At 35.5% G+C, this 21709-nt stretch overlaps 1 protein-coding gene and 1 long non-coding RNA gene across 16 annotated transcripts; one reads left to right on the top strand and one right to left on the bottom strand.

Annotated features, from left to right (window-relative positions):
* Nucleotides 1-528: 528 nt before the first annotated feature.
* On the bottom strand, nucleotides 529-19908 carry LOC147401624 (uncharacterized). Its single transcript, XR_015178619.1, has 2 exons — nucleotides 19616-19908; nucleotides 529-762 (listed from the first exon to the last, which is right to left on the bottom strand). It is a non-coding gene; the product is annotated as an uncharacterized LOC147401624 (long non-coding RNA).
* Nucleotides 2883-11417, top strand: LOC147401625 (G-type lectin S-receptor-like serine/threonine-protein kinase At4g27290). Of its 15 annotated transcripts, none has more exons than XM_086442961.1 (15): nucleotides 2883-3024; nucleotides 3544-3609; nucleotides 3725-3809; nucleotides 4008-4252; nucleotides 5016-5962; nucleotides 6966-7082; nucleotides 7301-7449; nucleotides 7555-7765; nucleotides 7862-8203; nucleotides 8363-8431; nucleotides 8596-8702; nucleotides 9276-9399; nucleotides 10130-10694; nucleotides 10797-10871; nucleotides 11049-11417. In XM_086442961.1, the coding sequence occupies exons 5-9, from the start codon at nucleotides 5878-5880 to the stop codon at nucleotides 7927-7929; spliced, it is 630 nt and encodes a 209-aa protein (XP_086299087.1). In that variant the 5' UTR covers nucleotides 2883-3024; nucleotides 3544-3609; nucleotides 3725-3809; nucleotides 4008-4252; nucleotides 5016-5877; the 3' UTR covers nucleotides 7930-8203; nucleotides 8363-8431; nucleotides 8596-8702; nucleotides 9276-9399; nucleotides 10130-10694; nucleotides 10797-10871; nucleotides 11049-11417. The 15 variants fall into 15 exon arrangements, with proteins under 15 accessions (XP_086299087.1, XP_086299086.1, XP_086299081.1 ...); XM_086442960.1 differs by having other exon boundaries at nucleotides 3717-3809; XM_086442955.1 differs by having other exon boundaries at nucleotides 3544-3809.
* Nucleotides 19909-21709: the final 1801 nt, after the last annotated feature.

Raw genomic sequence — 21709 nt, 5'->3', positions numbered from 1 at the left:
CAAACATGAAGTTTAGGCTCCTACTGAGGATAAACATTCAATTTAGGCTTGCGCTAAGGAGCTGTATACAGTTTAGGCTCATGTCGAGGAGTTATTAATGGAGGAATCCTTTCAAGGTATTTATGATTTTTCTAAAGAATGCACTTATAATCAGGTTGTCGTCATGAAGAGTATGTTTCATTGGTTTTTCTATAAAAGTCGATAGGTTAGATTTGAAAATGAAAAGAGATTCCCTTGGGATTAGATCGCGAGAAAGTTTTATTAGAAACAAAATAAGATTTTCAAGAAGCTTTTAATGAAACTATTTTAATTTGAAGGTGACTAAGGCCAACACAATGGTTTGCTAATCGAAGATTGGTTATGTCACGCCCGAAATCCAAACACAAATCCCGATGATTCAACAGTCAAAATCTCAAGGTATGAGGTAAACATACACACAACTTGATAAAGCAGACAATAATAATAATGTTAAGAAATGAAAATATGCGTAGCGGAAACTATACTGAATAACCTCAAATCAGAGTAGTGGAATCTAAAATAGTCATAACCATAATCTATGACAATCCTCAACATCATAACCATATCCCAAAACACAACTCCCAAAAAAATTACAACATCTCCCACAATTTAAAATTTAAACATAGCATCTAAATCCCTAAAGTGATATTCAAATTGACGGGGGTTGCAGATCATCAACATTACCTTCTATGGGGACCTCCTCAAATGACTTCTCGTAAGTAGGTTCCTAAAAAATTAGGCAATCTGAAAGGGTAAAGGATAGGGTGAGTAACATGGGGATGTTACTCAGCAGGATGAACGTTGTTCTAACAACGAGTTATACATGCACGAATAATCATCTAAACAGTTAAGTAATGTAAAATTTCTATAATGTAATATACAAGAATTGTCTAAGCATAATTAGTAAGCAATTATAATAAACTTCAATCTATCATTTTAAATAGTACATACAACTTTAAAAGGAAATCATCTATCAACATTATAAATAACGAAAAGATACATAATACGAACACGACAGTATAGTCACTAAGAAAACGGAGGATCACGTCGATATAACCGCCTTAACTATAGTAAGTTCGATATTTCAAACTTCAAATCTAATGTGGAATATTATTGTTATAATCTGATTTTGTGGTTGGACTAGCATACCACGGTTGGTTGACCATTTATCCGGCTCAGACTAGCCGTTGACAAAGAACAGACTAACAATGATCACTAACTAGCTCAAGAGACCCCTAGCGTCAAAATCTATTAAGAGACAATGCATCTACCTCTACACTATACAGAGATCGCCTTTAGGCACACAACATTCCTCAAGAAAAAAGTATGAGAAATTTTCGTATCTCAAAAGTTGTAATATGCTCCAAGGTATCCTATACTACCAACGAGCATATGACATCTAGTGTTGATCTTAGATTGACTCGTCGCTTCCAAATATACAGCAACGTATTACTCTTTTTAGGTTTTCTACAACTCTTTTCTAATACACAAAATAGTTTGTTTCGTATACTATATACTAGTTTTTTTTATAAAAAATACAAGCAAGCTCGATAGTGTCTTCTAGTAGCATCCATCTGTCTTTTTATCAATCTATCAATCCATCAATCTATCTATCATGTCTTATGTGACATGGCCACTGCATAAGACTGGAGACACTGTCCCACTATCTAGTAAAAAACATATGTTCTCTCTATCCATTCATCAATCAATCAGTCAATTCTACATTTAACTTCCTATATATTTATCAAAGTATCTATATTTTTAAAATTATTCGAGACCCATAAAGCATCAACCACTTCCATTTGATAGTTTTGATTGAGTCAAAAGGCACGAAAGACGCGATAAAATCATAAGACATAAAAGTTAGAAAAGTTGTCAAAATTGAAAATGGGTTTTTGTACATGAAACTCTCGATAACATGAATAAGGCCATGTAATTTTTATAACTTAATTCAAAGTAATGCAAAATATATCACATTTTGAAAATTGGACGAAAACGTCAAATTTTACCTTTTGTTCTTGAAACCAAAGATTACATTTTGATATGGTGGGATTTTGATCTTAAAATCATTTTCAAAATTTTCAAATAGGGGGTAAACATTAATTTCATTAAATAACTTAAAGTAAATGGAAAGAGAAAAATATTTACTTAAATATTTTTAATGAAATAAAGGTATGAAACTGGTGTACAAGCACTACAAAAACGTCGACTTTCAGAGGCATTTTTTCTCGGTGGTTTTGTGAAGTGCCACCAACTGAGCAGAAACAAGGGCGAATTTAGCGTAAACGCCTTCCACGACACAACATCAACGGCGATTCATAGAAAACGCCTCTCATTAAAAAATCTGTGCGTATTTTAGGGCGAAAAATCGGCGATTTCGTGAAGCGCCAGCAAAAGAGACGATGAACACAGGCGGTATTTGCATAAACGCCTTCAATAGATGACGAACAGAGGCAATTCTTGAGAAAATCCCGATGGATCTCAATCCATTTTGGCGCCAACATTTCGCGTTCTTCTTTTTCGGCATAATTTTTTTGCGGGGAACCCAGATTTTATCAATCTCCCTCTCTTCCTCTATTTCATACTCGTACCCTCTCCCTCTCACACGATCTCCCTGTGTCTCATTATCTCTCCCTTTTCCACTCTTTTTTTCATCTCTGTTAGGGCTTCCATCTCTACAAGAGTCGTAGAACAACTCGTTGTTGATTCTTTGCCCTAGCTCTGCAGATTTGAGGTTTGTGGAGTTTTTTATTTTTTATTTTAAAGTTTCATTTAGTTTGACATGATTTGCTTGCATGATCTACAACTCTGTGCTGCTGTTTCTGTATAAGTATTAAATAATTTTTTTGTTTCATCTTCGTTATATCACTAAACGAAGAAGAAATCTCACTTTTGAATTTCAAATCAAAACTCATCGACAACAATTACAATCTCCAAACCTGGAATTCTTCCGATTCAAATCCCTGCACTTGAATCGGTGTAGTTTGTACTCCTGATGATTCTAAGGTAATTTCTTTGAAACTTCCTCAATTTAATTTATCTTGTAGTTTATCATCTAGTATATCTGAATTAAGTTGATTAACCGTGTTAAACGTGTCGAAGAATTTCATTTCTGGTCATGTACCAAAAGAACTCATTAATTGCAGTAATTTAGAGATTCTAGACCTAAGTACGAATAGATTTCATGGTCAAATACTGCCTAAAATCTGCCAAAGAGCTTGTTATTACTCGTTAGGTAGAATCTCTAAAGAAATAAAAAATTTGGCATCACTCGAAGAGCTTGTTATTTACAATAATAATCTCATTGATACGATCCCTTTTTCGATATTATGTCCATTTGACAATGTTCATAGAATTTTTCAAACATTGCCATTATTGATTTTGGAAAAAAATATTGGATGTAGCATAAGAGAGTTAAGTATCCATATTAATCTCTTGTATAACAATGCAAAGTAATTTCTAGTTGTCTGTTTGTTTAGATTTACAAAAGCAAGTTTTTGATAGCTACATGATGTTCTGTTTCAGGTTTAAAAGGGTCAGGAATTTAGATATCAATAATTACCGGGGTGGTTGTAGTTCGAAATATTTCAGGTTTATGTGTTATGATTGATTTCTCTTTATTATTCATTCTCTTCAATTTATTTCATATATCAAGATTGAATTTGGAGCTTTCCAAATACTAACTTTACCCACCTCAGCTACGCAGTCAAAGAAAGTGCATTTTAGGTTTGGGCATGAATATCATTATGGATAAATATCAGCAAGTAAGGAATGTAACTCTTGTTTGTAAGGTATAGTTTGGAAGGTATCTCCTATTGAGCTCTCTTACCACTATGACATAAGAACCCTTTAACAATCAAATTGTCTATTTAATTGCCACTGAATATCAAGGACAACATTTTTTGTCAATATGGTGGCTCTGCTTCCTTTGAATATTTGTATGTTTAGTTTCCTGATATCACTTCTTACTTTGGTGACTAATTCCATAGGCTTACAGCTCACCTTATGACGACCCTGACCTTTGTCCCAAAGAAAAGAAGCTTATTTCTAGTAACAATGTTTCCAAAGAACCTGTTAAGGCAATACCATGGAGATTAATCTTATCAAAGGTACCTGGTTGGGCTCTAACTGACCATACATTGTCAAATCTGATTGGGTGTTATTGCCAAGGCACTTTGAGATTGATTGTTACGGAGTTCATGCCCAACGTGACCCTGGCCACATTTCTTCCATTGTAAGTTTCGCTTAATTCTTTATTACCTGGGCTTATTTAGTGCAACATTGCTTTTGTAGGGTCCAAAAAGAAATTAAGCAGAGTTCTTGTCACACATGGCACTAGATTCCCAAATCTGCAACAATTTTAGTAGTTTATATACTAATACAGGCTAGTTGTAGGAAATATCCACCTTTAGTAGCAAAACTTTGGTGTTTGAAGTGTGAAAAAAAAACCCAGATATGTATATATTTGCTTGGTGGGGTTAGAGGTTAAGAGTTAGCATTTAGTATAACAAGGGGTTCAAGGGATGAAAAAAAAAAATGAAGTTTAATGCATACTGTTAATATCTCAATCTGTGAAAAAAAAATGCGAGCAGAGGATACAAATAAAGTCTCATTAGTTCTTGGAGGTTTAGAATCTCATTAATCCTTAGGCGTTCTGAACGTGAAATCACATTCACACCATCTAAGCAAAGAATGTTGCAGCACCCATGGTGCCTAATAATATAAATAACCTTACTTTTGTTCCATCTATCTTTGAATGTATAAGGTCATACCAGCCATAGTGTAGCAGCAATTGTTTTATCAGTTTATTCTAATTGGGTGGTGTTGCCAAGCATCTCTTCCATTGTAAGCTTCTTGCTTACTCTTGCAATATATTTTTCTATGTGTAGTTTTACATTAATAAACGCGTTCTTTCACCATTATTGCTTTATGTCACTGCCAGTAAATTTTTCTTGTATGCATTCTATAACGGTTGTTTTTGGTACTCAATGTTGCAGGAAACATGTAAGGTAGAGATTTTCTTTGTAGGCACAACAGGCTTTGTATTGCTTTGTTATGTGCTTGGGGTACTTATTAGTCAACCTGAAATCCCATTTAACATGAATGGGATGCTAACAAAATTAAGTGGATAGAGTGTATTCACACTCATGAGTCTTCTTGGAGCAAATATTATGCCACACAACTTTTATGTCCGCTCTGTCATTGTACAGGTACCCTTGATTCTCTTTTCAATAATTTCTTCTTTTATGTTCTCTTTGTATCCATCACATTTTTAATTTTTGCTATTGGATTGCATAAGGCATCTTCTTTATTGAGTAGGCATTTAGTTAGTGGTGACTAAGGGGAAATTAGGGTAACAATGCATTGTTCCCTTGGCTTTGAAATTTGAAAATGACAACATCTTCTCGTCTGAAGCCTTGGATTCAAGCAATGCTTGATCATGTCAAGGTGTGAAGGGACCTTTACTTTTTTGTTATTATTGATTTTATTTAGCTAGAAAGTGCATGAAAGCATGCCATGGTTTTATTATTAGGATAAATTTGCTGGGATTACCAAAATTCCATTGGGTGGTTTACTTGTGAAGAATGGATAGCTCAAGATTACATTTCCAAATTATAAGGGAATTGAGACATGGGACTACTCGACCATTGTTCCAATTGTGCTTTTGTAACTTCATTCCAACAAAGCTTGGGGTTGAGGCTATTATCTTTTGAGACTCAAAGTGGTTACCCAAGTATCATTACCCTTTGTAAGGTACTTTTTTTTTTTTGCAATTAATGTGAGGTGAAGTGCTTGAACAATTGTTCTTGTACAGCTTATGCTAATTCAGATATTAGAGGAGAAGGTAGCGGGTGTGTGATGTGGTTAGGGGAATTGGTTGATTTTAGACAGTTTAACTTTGGTGGGCAAGATCTCTATGTTAGAATGGCATCTTCAGAGCTAGGTATGTATGGTTGGGTTTTATTAGATTTTACTCTACTGATGCTATGTCTTTTTTTTAATTTTTCTTCTTCATTTTTTTCCTTTTATTTAACTTTTGGCTCTCATTCCCCCCTTCCACACACACACAAAATAACATAGGCAAACCTGAAATGAATAAACATATTTTATAAGCAAAGCTAATTAATTAATTTTAAAAGTATTTAAGGAAAGTAAGAAATTAATTGGTTTAGATTGAGTTCCCTATTGTAACTAATGAGTAACTTGTGTTGGAACACTTTTTTGAGAATGACTTTTGCAATAATATTTTTCAATACTACAAATTTCTTTAGAAATGATAATTTTTTTGAGCCAAGAGAAAGTAGGAAAACTACCTTTTTAACCCTTATATATTTCTATTGCATTTATAGTGGTTAATTGACAATAATACCACCTTTTTTTTTTTAAATTAGATTTTATACATTGAACTGATACTAACAGGTTGAGTTGTCGACCACCAGACCACAACACTAACGCAAGTTTGGTCCCTTGAATTAATGGTGCTAACTCGTCCAATTCCAAAACCATCTCAGCCTTATTATCCTCGCCAAAGTTTGATCCATTACGGGTCAATATGTTTGCAAGCCCTGCCCATTATATATACTACATTAAGACACTTAGAATGGTTTTTCACAAGGGAAATTTTTTCACATCATAGAGATTGGATTGATTATTATTTGGTAGCCAAGCACCTCCTCATCTATGGGTGGAAACTAAAAACAATTAAGGATAGGTATAATAATAATAATAATTATTATTATTATTAAAAAAAAGCTAAACCAAGTTATATAAAAGTTGTGAAACCATGTAGTATATTATCAATGATATTATGCTTTGTTCTTAACTACCTGTTTTAAGGTAATTGAGAAAAGTTTATGTCCTTGTGTGTGTGTGTGTGTGTTTTATTCTTTATTCTTTATTTATTTATTTTTCGTTTTCTAAACTTTCTAACCATAATGGAAATGTAGATATAAATGGTGATTCAAGAAAGAGGAAAAAACCTATGATTGTGATGGTATCAGTACCAGTTGTCATGGGAATACTTATCTGTTGTATTATTTGGAAGATCAAGACAAAGAAAAGAGGTAAAATTAAGGAGTACCCTCCCTTTCCGGCATTCTTCTAAGAATCATTTCTTTTTTCAATGGACAGATCTATTAACGTAATTGTAATCATTCAAACAATCATAAAATTTGGATGTCTAAATTGGCAAAAGTCAAAAGAAATTCATAGATCGTATGGTGGTTGTGATCATTTTGATTCTTTTCATTCAAATGTTTTAAGTAAATTTTATAGTAAACAGGTACTAAACAAAAAATTTACTACACGAACGAAAGCCAGAAGGACGAGATGGACTTACCATTGTTTGATTTTGCTACCATAGCAACTGCCACTAGTAACTTCTCTTCTGATAGTAAGCTAGGTCAGGGTGGTTTTGGTCCTGTTTACAAGGTAACTTTCCATAATGTTGATTGAATTAATGCTCAAACATTAATAATTATAAGGTGAATGTTAAATAATATTTCTCCTTGTCATTTCTACCTCTGAAATCTCTAGGGTGAGCTATCAAATGGACAAGAAATAGCGGTGAAGAGGCTTTCAACAAATTCTGGACAAGGCCTCAACGAGTTTAAGAACGAGGTTATTTTGATTGCCAAACTTCAACACCGGAACCTCGTTAGGCTTCTTGGATGTTGCATTGAGAGAGAAGAAAAGATGTTAATCTACGAGTACATGGCCATCAAAAGTTTGGACTTCTTTATTTTTGGTTAGGCCCTCTAAATTTCAAAACTATATTAGAAATATTAATTATCCATGGAACAGAAGAAGCTCTCGATTTAAACTTTTTGTTAAAATGGTGCAGATCAAGCAAGAAGTACTTTGCTCAGTTGGCAAAAGCGCTTTCACATCATAATAGGTTGGATGTGTTGATTGTTGTGTCACCACTACCCTGCAGGGAGGACAACTTTCTTCATTCTCCTATCTGTTCCAAAATATTTATATAGTAAAGTGTGGTTTGCTAATAGACATGGATATCCTTAAGCTTTGAAGTAGATACTTAGATGTCAATGGTTGCATTCAGCTTCCAAAAGGATTTGGTTGACATAGTTTGGGGGGCAATGTTGTTACTGAGAAATTAGATAGCTTGATGATTCCCACTTGTGAGCATCTTAAATCATGTGCTGAGGGTGGACGTCTGATTAAGGTATTACCTATGCTATATTTATTTATTTATTTTTTACTTTACTTAGTGCACTCGCATTTGTTTTTCGTCCTTGAGCATAGCATGTAGGGCAGAAACTAGTAAGTAGTAATAATAACCTTTACATATGTCTGATCCATCTCCTTGTATTTCGATGGTTAGGTATTTGAAACACTTCTCCAGTCATTTTAGATCACTGTTGTGAATGCCTACAAGTCAAAGTTTGCTCAGGTAAGTCTAGTTTTAACTCCAGTTTGTTTGTTTTTTGTGGCGTCTCCTTTTCATTTATCTATGTTATTGATAAGCATTGAATAAGTGGTTCTTGAAATCAACAATTTTTTTGTTCCTTCGGTTATCTCACTTTCACTTGTGACTCGATTTCCATTTAATTGTAGTTTGCGATGTTCTATGCCTGTGCGTTGAATCCTAAAAGTTGTGGTGTGAGATTTGCGGTTATGTTTGTAGATATTTTTGTGTCCCAAACATTCCCTCCACTTACAAGGTAAATTTTTTGTTTTGTTTTTGTCTAATTGATACTCAACAGTTGATCGGAAAGAGATCTCTTTAACTGTTAGAATTATTTAAAGCCTCTCATTCTATATTATTTATGATACCAAATTTGACATGCTGAAATATAAGGTAAGCCCCCCCCCCCCCCCCCCCACCCAATTCTCACTAAAGTCAGGCCTCTACTCATGTCCATGTAGGCCCCCACGAGCGTGTCATTTAGTTTGTCCAAAAAAGTGTATAATTACATCCAAACCCATATATACTATATCAGCTGGAAACTCATCAGATTTGTGCAGCATAATATGTAGTTATGATCTTTTAATCACTTTCACACACACACACACACACACACACTCCCAAACTTTGCAAGTTCTTCTATTACTAGGGATTAGATGAGGACCAACACATTACTTGTCATAAGATGTTCTTTCCATATTATAGTATAATTTTCAATTGGAACTCTTTTTGTCTTCATCTTTTTTTTCTTCTAATAATTCATGTTTTAGGTGATTGCTTCGACAGTTCTGTTTGTTATATCTAATGTTATAGACACTGATTTATACAGGAGTATGGTATTAAAGGATTTCCGACAATAAAGGTGTTTGCACCTGGTAAACCTCCAGCTGACTACCAAGGTGCGAGGGATGTGAAACCTATTGCTGAATATGCACTCCAGTAGATATGTTTCGGTACGAGTACATGGCTAGGAGCTTGGAATTTTCCTTTGTAAATTATTTTGTAGGAGTGCCAACTTCTTACATAGCTTTCTGTATTTTTTCTTGTCGATAAATCATTAATTATTGAATAACCACCATCGTAATATAAAATGGGGGTGAATTTCGTGAAAAATATACTTTTGCGAAATGAAATCTTCAGTCTTATTTATTCAGCAAATGGTCATCCAAACAGGCCTCAAAATTCTTGACTGAAATGCATATATTCTTAATGGTTGTCTTCATTGATAGCAAAACTAGATTTCCTATATTTAGTTTTATTTACATAGCTATTGAAAAAAATCTCACTCTGTCCTCATTAAAAGGAGAGAAAATCTGCTTTAACAAAACAGAATCAAAGTTTGTTCATTAGTAACCATTTTTGTTTCCTATTTTGTGCATTTTTACCTTAGTACTTGTTTGGATGGTGGTGCTCAAATCAATTATTTCTTACGTACTTTGTTTAGAATCAATCAAACATTTACAAATCTAAGAAACTAGGAATCTGAACTTTAGGAAGACTAAAACAAACGACCCAACCGAACAAAACCCTTCATTGCTTAAATCCTTTTTTGATCTAGGTGCTTCTTAATATCAAATTAGCCAAATCCTTTTTAACTTAATCTTCTTTCCTATGAGCATCATCCATTTGCTAGTTGATTAGTTCACACTTTTAAGACAATGCAACGACCTTTTCTTTTCTTAGAAGTGAGATCAAGACCAATGAGACGAGGGGATAGATCCGTGACAAGTGGTCGTGGAGATGGTTGGAAGCTCTACTTGGTCAAAGAGGGGAGGATGTTTATGAACCTGTATATATATTATGAGAACTAGAGGGCTGTGGTGTTGGTTTGCCAGTGTGGTTATCCATTTAATTGTCTTTCTTTTAGAGAAGGAGTCCTTGTTCAGCTTGCTCCCCTGATCTAAACCATATTGAATATCATGGGCTCAACATCATATAGAAATGTGCTACAGATCTGTTTTGGAGTTTGGCAGTCTTGTGGTATGCAACCAATGACTGTTGACCCCTGTAATGGGAGAAGGGAACTTTTTTCCCCCTCTTGAGAGTTGTATGGAGTTGCTTGACTGTGTCACATGTGCTATGAAATTCTCAAGTTTGTGAAAGATCACTTTAGTTGTACTCAGGGTTGTCTGAGCATGCCACCACTGTGGCATTTTGTGAGAGCTGAAATGTTGACCAGTGGGTACCTCATTAGACCCTGTGAAGGGGCGGGTCCATACTACACATAGTTGATCATATGGATTTGGAGGTATAGAGTCACCTTGCTTAACTTTCCTTTGTCTGTTGTGATATTTTTTTCACGTTCTACCAATGGACTACTACTAATCTTAGTACCTATTATGTGAACCAGCCATCCAGTGTACCAGAAGTGTTGCGCCCGCTATATGAATTATCAATAGTGCTTGCTCAAAAGACTACATTGACGGTAGGACTATGTATTACAATAATTTTTTTTCTATGCTATTGTTCTACAATGACAACTAAACTGGCATTTTGTTATTTAAAGCCATATTCAAGTACATGGAAGATAATTAGACAATTGTGGGAGATGTGTTGAGGTTTTACATATTATCTTGATTATGGCTCTGTCTGTCTCATCCAGGCTTTACGCTAGTTCAGGCAGATTGCTCATGAGGGTGTCTCAATCAACTGTCACTGGTTGAGACAAAAGACCTGTAGCTTTACAAGCACTCAACCAGAGGCTGAGCAGGTGAGTGCATCCTAGTTATTTGCCTTACGTGGCTATTGGAATGTCTTATTACATATCAAGTCCTCAAATGTTTCCTTGCAATGGTTTTAAGGAAGCCCTTAATGGGTTTGTTGACGATGGATGGTCCAGTATGGGAAGTGACGGCGTAGATGACATTTCCAATCTTTAAACTCTATCTCCTAGCAAGATTATTGGTGTAAATATTGGCGTTGTTTATAATTCATAGAGTTGTCTATTTTTTTATGTGAAAATATTCGTGAATGCGTAATTTGTTTTAGAATTTCGTAGATGCATGTTTGGTAGATTGTAGTTTATGTTTGGTAAAATATTCATTTACAGGTTGTGGCATCTTTTTATAAACAAGTGATAAGTGAAATTTGGAGTGCCAATAGCAGCTCTTTTTTTTTTTTTAAAATATATAATTGTAGGTTTTATTTTGGAATGAATATTTTATTAATGTTTTTTTACAACATTAGAGGCGGTTTTGAACTGCCTCTAATGTTATTTTTTTTAAAATTAAATTTGTTATTAGGGGCGGTTTTCAAACTGCCTCTAAAATATAAAAACCGCCCTTAAATAATAATATTTAGAGGCGGTTTTAAAATTGCCTTTAAATTATTATTATTAGAGGCGATTTTCAAATAGCCTCTAAAATATAATAACCGCCCTTAAATCATATTCTTTAGAGGCGGTTTTTAAACCGCCATTAAATTATTATTATTAGAGGCGGTTTTCAAATAGCCTCTAAAAATATAAAAAACGCCCTTAAATCATTATTTAGAGGCGGTTTTAAAACCGCCCTTAGTTGGCCACTAAAAGGAATCAGCGACGCCACTATAGTGGGCGGTTTGACTAAACCGCCCTTAAATATATTGGAGGCGGTTTAGTCGAAATTGGAGGCATTTTAAAACCGCCTCTAAATACCTCATATTTTGTAGTGAAGCTATGGGGGAATGAAAGCTGAAGAAAAATTGCAATTTCTGACAGCACAAGTCAGCAAGCATGAAGCTCAAAATTTTGATTTTTTTCAAATGTAAATTTTTTTCCTCGAAACTTCTTAAAACTTGACCAACACATTATATTATTCATAATATGATTAAAATACATCAAAAGCACTAAAATTAATCATAAATATGCATGCAAACATGATTCAAACGATTCAAATATGTAAGAATGGAATGAAACAAAATTTGAGGATTTTATTTCATTGGTTCCCATTTGACACGAAATTTGAGGATTTCAACATTTTTTTATCCGAACTCAAATTTGAGCATACTTATAAGTTAAAATATGTTTTTCGACTATTTTGAGATCAATGACGAAGTCAAATTTCATTAAAAATGGACAGACTAAAATATGAGTATTTTATCCTAAGTTCTTCTATCAGAATTTTTCTCAAAATTTTAATATTTAATTTCCTCGAGATATTGTGGCGTAGAGAATAACTGCGTTATCCCATGCTCTTTGCAAAAATCTTTAATCTACTCTCCTATGAATTGCCTTCCATTGTCTGAGACTATAGTGCATGGCAGATCAAATCGACAGATTATATTCTCCTAGATGAATTGTTGGACTTCTTATTGATAAATTCTAGCAAGAGGAAGTACCTCTACCCATTTTTTAAAGTAATCTGTCGCCACTAGCAAGAAGGTTAGGTTCCTTAGTGCTCTAGGCAGTAGGCCTACTAGATCAATCCCCCACTATGCGAATAATCATGAGCTGAATTGAGTTGCACTATTGACTGACAAATTATCCTTCCATGCCTTTGACAATAATCACAATACTTAATGTACAATACTGCATCTATATCAAGTATAGTTAGAAATACCCTTGGGAGAGTAGTTTATGAGCTAAAGACCTTGTCCTTGAGTGATTCACGCAATCTCCTTCATAGATTTCACTCAACACGTTATTTGCTTCTTTTGGCGTTAGGCAACATAAGAGTAGTCCTCCTATAAACTTCATGCACAATTTCCCATATAGGATTGTGTATCTCTCTGTCTTATTCTTCACACGTCTTGCCTCATTTGGATCATCAGGCAACAATCCTAAGTATAAAAAGACGAAGATTGGGTTTATCCACCTTTAATTTCCATTCGTGGTTACCACTATGCCAGCTCTGGTTCATCTATCGTAGGTCTTTTCTGGTAGTCTAGTGGTAATTCTCTCTTATCTTACCCTGTTAGTATTGAGGCTATGAAAGCTAGAGCGTCTACATGTCTATTGTCTACTCTTGGTATGTGCTCTACTTTCACTTCCCCAACTCAAAACAAGGTAGATCTGATTTTCTCCAAATAGAGCTGCATCCTAGTATCTCACGTCTCAAACGTTCCGTTGATATGGTTAACTACTAGTTGTGAGTCATTGTAGACTATAGCCTCTGTTACTGCCAATGAATTAAGGCCATGGAACATTATTTCATACTCTACTTCATTGTTTGATGCTTTAAATCCCATTCTGATTGTCTTTTCTATCCTAGAACCGTCAAAGGTGATCAATACCACCCTTATTCCTGGCCTTTCTAGGTTTAAAGACCCATCCACATAGACTTTCTATCTCGGATTGTTGCTAATCTCCTACCCCTCTTCTGCATTTTTTATCTCTTCTACTAATAAATTTTCTTTTTCTTCTACTGAAAAGTTTGCCAAGAAATTGACCACTACTTGGCCTTTTAGCAAGACTCTAAGCTTGTATTCAAAACTCGAATTCTATTAGCTGTACAGCCTACTTTGCCATTTTGCCTAATCCCTCCCTCTTTCCTAAGATAGACTTCAAAAGGTACTCTTGATGACCTGTACTTAGTGTACCTAGAAATACGATCTCAGTTGTAAAGTTGTATAGACTAAGGCTAGTCCTATCTTCTCCATTCTGGAATACCGTGTTTCTGCATCAGTGAAGGTCTTGTTCAAGAAGTAGATGGGTTGCTCAGCCGTTGTCCCTGCTCTGACTAAGACTGAGATGAGTGCGCGCTCAAAACTTGTCATGTACAGCCCAAGTTCTTCCCCAGCTTCTGGTTTGAAGAGTATGGGTGGTCGCCCCAAATACTTATTCAGCTCTATGAAAACACATTCACATTTTTCTGTCTATTCGAACTTGGTATTCTTTCACATTAGCTAGTATAGAGGCCTACATTAATTTGAAGACCTAGATATGAATCTATTAAGAGCTGCGACCCTTCCTATTAACTTTTGAACTTACTTCTACATTTTTGGTGAGGGCATTTCTAGCAATGCTCTGATCTGGTCTAGGTTAGCTTCTATCCCTTTCTTCGTAACCAGGTAGCCTAAGAACTTCACTGAAGTTAGTACAAAATTGCATTTTTCCGAGTTAAGCTTCATTCCAACCTTCCTCACTCGAGAGAAGACCTCCAAGTCAATAACGTGATCTTCTTTTTTCTTTCTCTTCACTAGCAAGTCGTCAATATAAATTTATGTTGTCTTCCACAACAGGTCTCTAAAGAGCTTGTTTACTAGCCTTTAATAAGTTGCTCCTACATTCTTCAATCCGAAGGGCATGACTTTTTAACAGTAAAGACCCTACCCAGTGATGAATGTTGTCTTCTCTTGATTTATTGGGTTGAATTTAATCTGATTGTAACCAGAGTAGTCATTCATGAAGGATAGCCTTTCATGGCCTGAAGTATCATCTACTAACTGGTCAATCCTCGGTATAGGAAAGTTATCCTTAAGGCAGGCCTTATTTAGGTTTGTAAAGTCGATACAAACGAACCTTTCCATTATTTTTTAGTACTGCCACTATGTTAACTATCTAATCAAGGAACTATACTTCTTTGATAAACCCTGTTCTAATAAACTTATTCACCTTTCCATTTACTACTTCTCTGAAACAAGGTCCTAATCTTCTTAGCTTCTAATTTCCTATCTTCTATGGACCAGGAAAAAATATCTTCTTCTTAGGCAATCTACCAGCTGCTCTAACTCCTCTGGTCTCAACTCTGCCCCTACTCCAATTTGTCTTGCTTCCCTTATATCAACGATCTGGATGTTCTCCAGGCATGGGGGCTCACTAGGCTTAGCTTCCCCCCAGTGTAACTATTATTGCTAAGTGTTTTCCTCTGAAAGCTTTTCCTTACCTAGGGTGTAAACCTGGGTTGCTACCTGGTCCTTTCAGATGTCCCATACCCCTTGCAGTATTGGAAACCTCAATACTTGGTAGTACGTAAAAGGTATAGCCCTCATCTCATGAGTCCACCATCTGCCCAGTATAATATTGTAAAGGGAGCCCATGGTCATCAAAGTTATCAGACCCGCTTACACGAACAAGACTATTTCTTTCCACGATTGGCACGCCTTCCCATCAAACCTATCAAAGGAGCTCCTGCTTGGGGGAACATACTTCTACTGAGACCCATTTTCAGAAGACTGAGGCATATAGGATGTTAATTGAGCTGGCGTTGTTGACTAATACCCTCTTGAGAATAAATATGCCTACCTGGAGGGTAACCACCAATGTGTCATAATGTGACCTAGCCACCCCCTCCAATCTTTTTCTGTGAAGACCACAATCTACTCTTCATAGGGTTTCATCTACTCTATGGGTCCACTTTTCGTCTTATAAATGTAAGCAAGGTATTCTACCCACCACCTTTTGACTCTCTCGTCAATCTTATCTAGGCCTGATCTTTTAGATTTTTGCTTTAGGGTAATATGAATAACTACTAGCTTTCTATCCTACCCTTCAACATGTGGTTGATTAGGCCTTTGATTCCTGTCTCATTGAGGATTCTCTATCTATTTTCTAAGCAGATCCCTCAGTCTGCCCTACTCTGCCAATCTCTATAGAAATCTTCTCAATGCCTGACACATATTGGTGGTATGGGCTCGCACCTTGTGATACTCGTAGTATCGCTCATCTCGCTTAATCTGATATCAAAAAAGTGGTGCTGGCTACTCGAAATAAAATAAGTTCACGATGAGGGATAAGATTTCACTAGGGGGCATAAAGAAGTATGTGCCATCTCTCCTCCACTCCCTATCTTGCTCAAGTGATATCTTCTTGCTCTACTGTTGTGGCTGTTGTTGCTTGTTGGGCTTCGTCACAGTGTGTATAACCTTACTCTTCCTGACTAAGTTTCGAGGATTATCTTTCAATCTGATGTATTTTCTGCTCTTTCGAACAACTTTCTTAGTATTTCTAGTATCTTCTTCATAAGAGACGGCAAAGAGTTCTTGAACGCCACTATCGTCGTTCTCTTATCATAACTCTCTAAGGCTATTGCCTCTTCCCTAAATCTCCTTATGAACTCTTTGAGGCTTTCCCCAAACTACATTCTCATGCTGAGCAGAGCGTTCACATCTCCACCATTCCTTTCCCACAACATAAGCATCTGTCGAAAGTGGAATAAATGCTCTATTAGGTCCTTCGTCCCAGAGTAAGGGGTAAAACGTGGTGGCACGACTTCTTTAGGATTTCTTCAGCCAAGATCTCCATTGTAAAGGGGGATTTCTGAATACCCCTGAAAGCTTGCGATGCCACCTCATCGTCTACTTTTCCTTCTGGATCATCTCTCCGATCTCTTCTCAAGTTAAGCCCAGTATGGGCTCCACTTGAGTAGTAGTAGTGGCAATTTCCATTTCTCCTTCTTTAGTTGGGATTCGCGATTGAGAACTGCCTTTTGCATTTTAGGCACGATCGTCTCCCGTAAGAGGTTGATTATCTCACAGTGGGAGATCTTTTCTTACTTGCTATTGATTTTCAAGATGTTGACTTAGATTTCGATTCAGTTAAATCAAGTCATCCATATTCTTTTGCATCATCTCTTGCTACTTCTTTATGGCTTCTAACATCGCCAAGAGGTGAACATCTGCAGTCGGTGCTGCAGGTAGAGATGCATTGACTTCAGTTGTTATAACGGATCTCTCCATTGTTTCAACTGAAATCAATTTTGTTGCTGGGGTTCCCACAGATGGAGCCAGACCTGTGGGGTTAGATTCCGATGAACATTACTGATGGAATCTGCCTCATAGGTCTGAAGTCGCTTCTTCCACGTCCTTGTTGGCACCGACGTGGTGCCTACCAAAAACTCTCTAACACTCAAGTTAGATTAGCAGAGGAGTAATGGATAAAACTAGTTAAACTCTCAATCGGCCAAAAGATCCCTAAGTCTGTGCATATTATGTTATTTTTATATCCTTCCTCTGAATCAGGGTTTTCCCTTCTCGCTGGAGGTGATCCTAGCAAATCTCTTGATCCCAAGACCATAAATGGAATGGGGTTCTTCGAGTTTGGATATGCTATACTAGGGAGATCTCCTCCAAGATCTCTGAGCATAGCATACACAAACCAGAACTACGGTTATTCTTTGATCGGGTTTGCTCTGCTTAGCAGACCAGGTCTTGTTCAATGTTGTGCTACCCTTTTAGCCAAGTCAGGCGCTCTCTACCTTGGCATGCCCTTCTGCTGAGTAGTGTTCCATATGCTGATCTACGCATGGTACCACTTAACCGGCCTGGACATGTGTACGATCTAGATGACTGTGCGATTATTTCCCTCTACAGTTCCCCAATATATATTTTTTCTAAATTAGGTTTTCATGTAACACGATTTGTTTTTCAATTTTTAATGATACAATTTTCAAAAAAAATTAAACTTAGGTAGGACATGATCATGTTAATCTCTATTGTATCATTTAAAGTATAATGGCAAAAGGAAACAAGAAAAAAAAACCAGGGAGACTACTATGATTTTCGGGTTTGCAATAAATAAATAGAACTACCTTAATGATCGGTTTGAAAATAGAAGATAATATGATATTTTAGAGGGGACCTACTAGTTGCACACCACCCACTACCAATTGCACTCCACCACTTAAAAATTTCCTTTTGCACTTAATTTGGATGATTGCACTTAAAATAAAAATAAAAGTATTGCACTCCTTTGATATTTTGTTGGTCCACTTCAACCATGCTCACATAAGTTATTGTTGGTTCAATAATTTCTATAAGAAATCAATAACAAGCATGCTTACAATTTACAAAAACAGAGAAGATGAAGTCACGAGAAGGTGAGTGACCTTATATCTAAGCATTAGGATAATGAAGTACAATTGCAAAGTTAAAATAGAGATTTCAAAAAAGAGGGTTTTTTTAAGGTTGGCGTGCAACTAGTTGGTCCCTTTTAGAGTAAGAAATATTTTATTGGTGTTTGACATTTAATGTCCGACATCATTGAATAATATGTTACCTTTTACCATTTGTACCCATTGTTGATGGGAAGAAGGATAATTTTGTGATTAAAAAGTAAAGGATGAAGTTGGTCGATTAGTATTCTTTTTGCAATTCTTATGCAATAATTGATGTAAATAAGGGTAATTTTGTCATTTAAAATAAATATTTTTGTGAAGGAAGAATTTGCAGGTTTGGGTGGAGTTGTTCCAGCTTCGAGGTAGTTCTTGTGGATATTACTTGGGTCTGAGATCTGGTATGTAAAAGACTAACAATGACAAGTTTTTGAACTAGATTATCTATACTAGGGTGCTGTGGTATCACATTCTATTTTTATAAAACGTAATATAAAAATAATTGAAATCATCAACGAGCATTGAGCGCAGTGGCCAAGGCATCCCTCCAAAAAGGGAGAGATCTTAGAGTTCAAGGCCCCTTTTGTGGTTTGTGGGATATTGCATATACCCAAGGGATTTGGGCAAGATATGATGCTCTAAGACAATAGTTCCTTGCCTCTACTAGTCGGGCCTACGAGTTTGGAGCCCCCTTCATTAAAATGAAAATATAAAACCTTTTTTCCAATTATTGAGATCACCTTTTACAACTATCAAATTAAAAAATGGTAAATCATTGATCTTGACATTTTAACATGAATCATCAAGATTAAAATTCAAATTGTGGTGATCGAACTTGTAACTGAAATTGTGGACTTTGTACCATGTCTAGTCCTAGAGGGGAGGGGGGTAATAGGATAATTAAAAAAAATTATATTTTAATCCTTAGTCCTCTAGGTGGGTCAAAGGTGATATTCTACTCACCTAGAGTTATTCACCAATTCTCAAGGTAATCAAGTCTCAAGAATAAAATAAGAATGTGCACCTCTTAGAAATTAGAACTTAGAGCATGGCAAACATGACATGGCATTCACAAGTAATCTAAGCGCATACTCAAACAAAAATAATACTTCAAAGATGAAATACAAGATTTATAGTGATTCGACAATTTGCCTACATCTATTCTCAAAAGCACCTATCATAGGGTCTTTGATATTCACTAAACCTCAAACTTTACATGAAATTTTGCCCTAGGCTAAACTTTAAAACCTTCTAGTTTTTAGAGAGGCAACACCTCACTTAATGAGTTGCGTTTTGTCCTTAAAAAACTCAAAACCTTAACATTTGACAAGAGTCTTAGACTCAAGCAAGTGCTTTATTTTTGACAAGGCAAAACCAAGAAACATCTTTGAAGTTCTGAAAATGTAAAATAAAGACTTACAATGACACACTCAACATGCATATATTCCAATTTTGATTCGTAAGCTTCTTGATGTCCTTGACATTCACTTTTTCCAACTTTTTTTGCTCCTTACTCCAAGAGATGCTCCAAATGAGTGCAAGGTGAAGATGGATCAAACAAGGATAGAAAAAAGGCTAAAGGTGGTTTCGAGGTGTGTGAGAGGCTTAGGAGCACAAATTTTGAGGGTTTGATATAGCCCAACTAAAGTTAAGGCTTCAAATTATAAAGAAAAAAGTTTGGCAATGACTATTTGTCAGTGACACCTCTAAATAGTGGTGACACCAACAAAGAGTCTTGAGACACACAAAATTCAAATTTTGTGGCAATTGCACATTGTTGGTGGCAGGAGGTTGCCCCAATAGGTCAAACAGTCAAGCATTTTAACTATTTTTGGGTGAGGTAGGGTACTTAAGGGCTTCAAATTAATTTGAAAAATTAAGCATGGTGAGTGGGGATCCAAAATTAAGTGTGGGAAGGTCTGGGTGGTCCAATTACTTGCTTCGGCTTACAGACACTTGGTCATTTTGTCGATGTGTCTGAACTTGAGTATCGATTTTGAAATCTTCACATGTCGTCCAATGTAAATTAATCTGACACACAACTTAGTCTTGAGATTAACTAAAAGTAGAGTTAACAGTTATAATAGTTGATCTCAAAATTTTTACTTAAATCATCAAGATCAACAATTCAAAATTGTTGAGAACAAAATTTTGAATTATTGATCTTGAAAAGTTGGATTGTTGTCAATATAGAATATTTGAGTTGGACATTTTGTCAAGGTAAGGGAGCATAGAGAAAGAAAGATTTTAGAAACTTTTATTAAAGTATGGCCCCATAACTCAGGGTGGAGTTAGAAGGAAGGACGTCTCATCCGGCGGGTCCATTAAATAATTTTCCCTTAACCTTTGTATTATGGTTCTCTTCTCGAAGGCAATATAATATTGTAAAAATAGAGAAACATAAATGGTACAAAACCACTGTCCACTATCGACAACATTAGCACAAATATAATATATTTATTTATTTGTAATTTTAATTCTTTAAGTTCAAATATTATAAAAAAAAGATTCGAATCTTAATTTTGGAGATGGGTTGGTTTGACCCCATATGCCTCCTCATAAGGTGGCAAGATTAGAATGCTCATTTTATATTTCAATTTCCATCAAATGACATCTCAACAACTTTCTTCCTCCTGGAGTCCTCCTGATATGTTCCATAGGTTCATCAACCATTGATGGTCCCTCTAATATTCATTGACGGTGACCTTCATAAAAATCTCACCAATCAATCATGCAGATCTTAGGTATTTGGTAATCTCACCTTGAGTTCTTGGGGCTGTATCTTGACAAATCACAACTAAAATCTTGATTTCCTTAGTGTTCCCCTTAAAAATGTCAAACTCAAATTATATGAGATTAATTATTCAAATCATTTGAATCATAGATCTTCACAATCTGACTTGTTGATGACCATTACTCATGTTCAAAAATTGAGTTTGAAAATTTACAATTATTGTGCTCAAAGATTATAAAAGGTTGATTTTAATGATTATAACAAGGATTTATCTCCAATGACTTAAATTGTCTATTTGACACTTTCATCTCCCCAAGTGAAAGGAGGTGAATAAGCATTAAGAAAGATAAGTTTATTAAAAAAAATAATACGAGAGGGTGTGTTTAGAAAGAAATCCTTTTGATGAAGGTTCATCAAGTAATTTTCCCCAAATTGAATGTTTGAATTTAAAGAGGCTTTAGGCGGTACGGATTATCATCCTCAATGTCTTATAACAGGATCCTTGTCAATTTTCTAACATTCACAATCTTTGCTTTTAATATCTATGTCGTCATATCATGTAAAGGCATTACATGGCATTCTTTTGTCCGTTGGCACACTGTATACTCAATCATGTTAGTGATACCTGGTAGTTGGATTCCAAAATTTTCATTATTGATTTTATGAAGAGAGTTACTATTATCACACTAATTATTTAAATTAAATGTGACACACAATTTTTTAAAATATTAAATATACACATCATTTATTTTTATTAAACACCAATACCTTAGGACAATA

The sequence above is a fragment of the Akebia trifoliata genome, chromosome 5 (genome assembly GCF_017979445.1).
Source record: "Akebia trifoliata isolate Shusen 1 chromosome 5, ASM1797944v1, whole genome shotgun sequence".
NCBI classification, from domain to species: domain Eukaryota; kingdom Viridiplantae; phylum Streptophyta; class Magnoliopsida; order Ranunculales; family Lardizabalaceae; genus Akebia; species Akebia trifoliata.
Note: the sequence above shows the minus strand (reverse complement) of the source record. Positions and strands in the feature narration are given on the sequence as shown.

Excerpts from the sequence above, each read along its gene's own strand:
- LOC147401625 (XM_086442965.1), top strand. The coding sequence starts at position 5,878 with ATGTGGTTAGGGGAATTGGTTGATTTTAGACAGTTTAACTTTGGTGGG. Across the intron at positions 7,083-7,300 it reads GATCAAGACAAAGAAAAGAG|GTACTAAACAAAAAATTTAC; the intron begins GTAAAATTAAGG and ends TATAGTAAACAG. Across the intron at positions 7,766-7,861 it reads TTTGGACTTCTTTATTTTTG|ATCAAGCAAGAAGTACTTTG; the intron begins GTTAGGCCCTCT and ends AAAATGGTGCAG.